Genomic DNA, 5,499 nt, shown 5'->3' with positions numbered 1-5,499 from the left:
CTATTTATTCATGTATAAATCATACTATTTTAAACTTTGGTTTTAAATGAAAAAAAAACTGGAGTGCGATTTTATACACGAGGCAAAGCTAAACCTACGAAGAGAAAATTTTTTTGTACCATGACTTGACACTAAAATAGGGGTGCGACCTATACACGAGTAAATACAGTATTTATTCAAAATCGTCCTATATTCAGTATTTATGAATTAGACTGACGTTACAACCGTGACTATACCGTCTTTTTTTTTTTTTTAAGAATAATATATCTCCGATGTAGCATATTTTTGAAGACCTTAGGGTGAGATTTCAGAGTTATTGGCTACTATTTCTAGCAAGTCGATTGTGTGCTAAAGATATAGAGTAGTAAAATTAATATAGATACATAGATAATAATTGGACATAGTTACAGAAATGTGTAAAGACCGAACACATCTCTATTACAACACACATACTCTCTCTCTCTCAACTCACACACACACGTACATGTACAGAGCCCCTCCTCCTCGGACTAACTTACAAAACACACAGACAGATATACGTGCGTGCATATGTTAACTTGAATCCACAGAGGGAGAGAGACGATTATTTTCTTATATACTAATGAAAGAGAAAAAAAGACTGTAGATATGAGAAATGTATCTGGATATATTAGTGAAGGGGAGAAATGTTTATATATATATATATATATATATATTATAATGCTGACATTGGAGTTAGACGTAGTCCTACGGCTCGCCGGATCCTGTGAAACCGTTCAACCCATGCCAGCGTGGAAAATGAACATTAAATAATTATACGAGCTGGGTGCTGAAAAGTACCTGGCTTTAAGGGTAAGCGAAAGGCCTGGTTGAAGGCGCAACCTTCCGAGTTCTTTTAGAAGGGTTAGAAAAACCGAAGGACCGATGCAATAAGTGTGTGAATCTGAGAGAGGAATGTGTTGAAATAAAATCATAATAAACTGATCCTCTTGTATTTTCTTTTACCCAAAGCCAGGAACTTTTCAGCACCTCCTTCGTGTGTGTGTGTGTGTGTGTGTGTGTGTGTGTGTATACGCGCACGCATACATTTAGAGGGATGAACGGTTGAACATTGTGTGAGTGTGTAAAGAGAGAGAGAGAGAGAGAGAGAGACGTTATGAAACATTTAACATTATATTTGGCATATATTTAAAGAAATATATATAAAAAAATAGGCTTGAGGACAAAAATGGGGGGGAAAAAAGACTTTTCCCTTCCCGAAGAAAGAATCGAACAGCATCTAATCTGTAGATAAATGGTACACACGCATACACATATTACGGGTGTGTTTTACACAATACATACATAACAGACATGTATAGCATACAATACATGCATTACATATATACATGCATAGCATATACATGCGCATACACACTGAAGTGTATGTGTGTATACATACATAACATACATGCATGCATACACACACGCGCGCATACAAAGTGCGCGAGTGGATGTTTTGTGAGAAAGACAGAAGGAAAAACTATACAAATGATGTGGGTGTATATAGAGTGATTTGATAAGTTAAAAAAAAAAAAGAAAAAATAAATAAACAAACAAAAGAGAAAGGAAGAGAAACTGATAAAATGTTTGCAGGAAATGGAGAGGAAACAGTTATATGTACGTTAGAAAATTTAATGAATCTCTTATTTCCAGAATGAAAAAGTTTACGTGTAGATTTTTTTTTTATTTTACACTAAAATGTGTCCCAGACCAAAGTGTCGAGGGTTCTTTCAGAAATAAATCTTTTGAAGAATGACATTTTTTTTTTCCGTCGAATGTTTTAGGCTTCGAAGTCCTAAATGTACAAAACATACACACACACACACACACACAAGAGCAAACGAGGGAATTTCTTTGCGGTTAGCCGACCTGTTGGCTAGAAATAGTAACTAAATCTCCCTCAACGAACCGACGACGGAATCTCTATGCGGCTAGCCGACCTGCTAGAAATAGTAGCCAAAGACTCCTTCAAATAACCAACCATCCTGTTTTCTTAAGCCAACGGGGGAATCTCTATGCGGCTGACGGATCTGTTGGAAATGGCAGCCAAATCTCCCTCAAATATGCATCCTAACGAGAGAATCGCTATGCTGCTAGCAGATCAATAAGAAATAGCAGCCAAATTTCACTCCAATATAATCATCGAACCGTCTTTAAAAAAAAGACATATTGGTATATAGTCCTGTCGTAACATTAAAAAATATTACGACAGGAACCGTTTACATGAGTAGGGTTGACTTGGAACAAAACACATGAACACAAACACACATTTTATATATATACAGTGATATATAAATATATAGATAGATATACAAACACGCACACACAAGGGATTCAGTTTAAATGAGTATGTAAGCCGTATGACACGTGCATAAGTGCGCACATAAGCACGAAGCATGGGTGCACTGGCAGAGCTGCACACAGGTATACACAAAATTCCCCTTCACTCTCTTACACACACACACATACATACATACAGGCAGAAGAAACACACGTGCGTGTGTGTGTGTACCGCTTGTAGATGCGTGTGCTTCAGTTGCGTGTGTGTACTTTGGTTTGTTTTGTAAAGTCACAGCGATGAATTTTCGAAATGTCGGACAGTAACAATAATGCACACACCCCCCACACAAACACACCTTTTTTTAAAAACTTTTCTGCACCTCGAAACAATTTCAAAATGCATATACAAACAGCCGATCTGACCACACCAAATATCAGTTTTAGCCATCCAAACATGCAACCAGTATGCATGTGGGATTTTTTAAAATACTCACACGCACACATATATATATATATATATACATACATATATTAAACACATATTACCCACATACAAACATGCATACTATTGGTTTAAAACACTGTTTTCATTGTTTTAAATGTAGTTGAGAGCAACATGTACACTCACAAACACACACAATATATGTATATGTATGTATATTTTAAACGTGTAAGAACCGGTATTCTCAAGTCAACATAGTGAAGTCTGTCTTTCTTTCACATGTTGTCAATGTCTGTCATATATACATGTGTGTGTGTGTTTATGACAGGCATATAATGACATCGTTAAATCTTACAGTAATATATACTATCGGTTAACCAGTAATATACTATCTGTTAATCACACTTTAAAAAATAAAGGTTTGTGGTAAAATAACATAAGCAATGAATACAATGAGATAGACAAATATACTCAAGACAAGAGAGAGAGAAAGAGAGACAAATATACAAAGGGGAAGAAAAAAAAACTGACAAATATATACAGAGAAAGAGGGAACGAGATGAATATACAGAAAATGAGAGAAAGACAATTATAGAAAGAATAAGACAGACAAAAGACTTAACATACAGAGGACGAGAGAGAGAGAGAGAGAGAAATATAGACGAAGAGATAAACATACAAAGACTAATTTTCAGAGTAAGAGAAAGATTAATAGAAAAGAGACATATACAAAGAGAGACAAGCAGAGTAAAGATAGGAAAACAAATAAAGAAAGAGAAAGGCCAATACAGAAAAGAAAGACACTTATAGAAAAAAAGAGAGATACATACAGAAAGGAGAGACAATTAGAGAGAACAGGGAAAATATACGTTGAGCGAGAGAGAGAGACGATATACACACAGAAAAGAGACAGACAATTAAAGAAGAGAGTGAGAGAGACATAGTATATATAGAGAGAGAGAAAAAAAAAAGAAGCACCTAACAACAAAACTAAAACAAGACAAATATTGACAAACGACCAGACAGGCCCCACGGCGGGCGACAAACGACAACAACCTCAACGGACGAGCAACAGTTGACTTGTTTGAAAGACAGAGGAATGAGAAAACCAATAAATAAATAGACGATGCAAAGTCTGTCTGTATAGAAGAAAATAAAATGACATAATATAATATTCAGAGATATCAATAAAACGTTAGAGAGAGATAACTTAGGTAAAGCAAGCCCACCCCTATTCTTTTTTTTCTTTTTTCGCAACAGTGTGTTGTTTACGCCGTGTAATGTTATTTCTTTTTTTTTTTTAAATTTCATCCCCTCCTCCTCTCTCTTTATCTTTCTCTCGCTCCCTTTCTGCTGCTGCTCCGTTTTCGGCCCGCACATGATTTTTGATATTTGGGCGACAGTTTTTTCTGTTTATGTTGAAATAACAACAAGTTTTGGACACTAAGAACGGAAGGACGGGTCAAAAGCTGAACGACTGAAATAAAACATAAGTGAACATTCGAACATTCTCTCACATACTCACCGATTTTTATCCGTAAACTCTCTTCGACCCGTACATCGGCAAGTCCTGCCATGATGATGACCCAGTTAGAAAACGGAAGTGACCTCTACGGGGGGTTAACTGAGCGCCAATTTCAGCCAGCAATAAAGTCAACCACAGGGAGACCAAAGACAAATAAATACATAATATATCTATAGACATAAGTGAATGACATAAGAAAATGTTTTGCTAGTTGCTATTATTTTTCATTATGATATTTAGTTTCGCAATAAGTGTTATTCTTTTTTTTATTTCTTCAAAACATTAAATGACAAAGGCATTAACAGGCAAAAACAGTATAAAAGAAATGCATTTTGATATCAAATTCTAAAGTGTGTTCATTCTTAGAAAAAATATTAGTGTCATTTCTTTAATCAGATTAGTTTCTTCAAATGTAATTTATAAAATTCTTTTCATTCATCTTATTCAAAATTTCAGTATTATCAGTGTGTGTTTGCATGTATGTGTGTGTGTGTATACATACATATATTAGATATATTTGTTATATATATACATATATATATATATATATATATATATAACAACTATGTTTAATATATAATATAAATAAATATATGTAATATATATATATATATATATATATATATATATATATATATATATATGTATGTATGTAATATGTGTCACATATATAAATATATTACATAGTATATATTTTACATATATATGTGTATGCATGTATTCATAGCCAAGCGCAGACATGGCCATGTGGTTTAGAAAGTTGCTTTCAAACAATATGATTTCAGGTTCAGTCCCACTGTCAGACAATTGTCTTCTATTATATCCCAAAGGACAAACAAAGTTTTGTGAGTGGATCTCGCAGATGGAAACTAAAAGAAGCCCAACATGTCTGTGAGTATATATATATATCTATATATATATAAAAATTAACAGAATGAGAGAAAAAAATCCAAGGCTGTGAATAGTTTTCAGAACATTTATAAAGAGGTCTTACAGTTGTTTCTGGGATATTTTATATATCCCCTCATCAGAGACGGTACATATACACACACAAATATATATACATATTTATATGTATGTATATGTATATATGCTCACACATCACATATATAATATATATATATAGACAACAGATAGATATCAGATAGTTAAATATCAATATGGGTAGCAGGCTGGCAGAATTATTTGCGCATCAGTCAAAATGCCTTGTGTTAATTGTTCCAGTTCATTA

The 5,499-nt window shown here is 34.0% G+C and overlaps 1 protein-coding gene across 1 annotated transcript in view; it reads right to left on the bottom strand.

Annotated features, from left to right (window-relative positions):
• Positions 1 to 4,420, bottom strand: part of LOC106869760 (ras GTPase-activating protein 3) — a 214,418-nt gene extending 209,998 nt beyond the window's left edge. The window contains exon 1 of the mRNA XM_052970794.1: positions 4,269 to 4,420. Within this exon, the coding sequence (XP_052826754.1) occupies positions 4,269 to 4,320 (52 nt within the window). The 5' untranslated portion in view covers positions 4,321 to 4,420. The remainder of the gene's footprint in view (positions 1 to 4,268) is intronic.
• Positions 4,421 to 5,499: the final 1,079 nt, after the last annotated feature.

Source organism: Octopus bimaculoides, chromosome 9 (genome assembly GCF_001194135.2).
Source record: "Octopus bimaculoides isolate UCB-OBI-ISO-001 chromosome 9, ASM119413v2, whole genome shotgun sequence".
In the NCBI taxonomy this organism is placed as follows: domain Eukaryota; kingdom Metazoa; phylum Mollusca; class Cephalopoda; order Octopoda; family Octopodidae; genus Octopus; species Octopus bimaculoides.
This window is presented reverse-complemented; position numbering and strand designations above follow the sequence as displayed.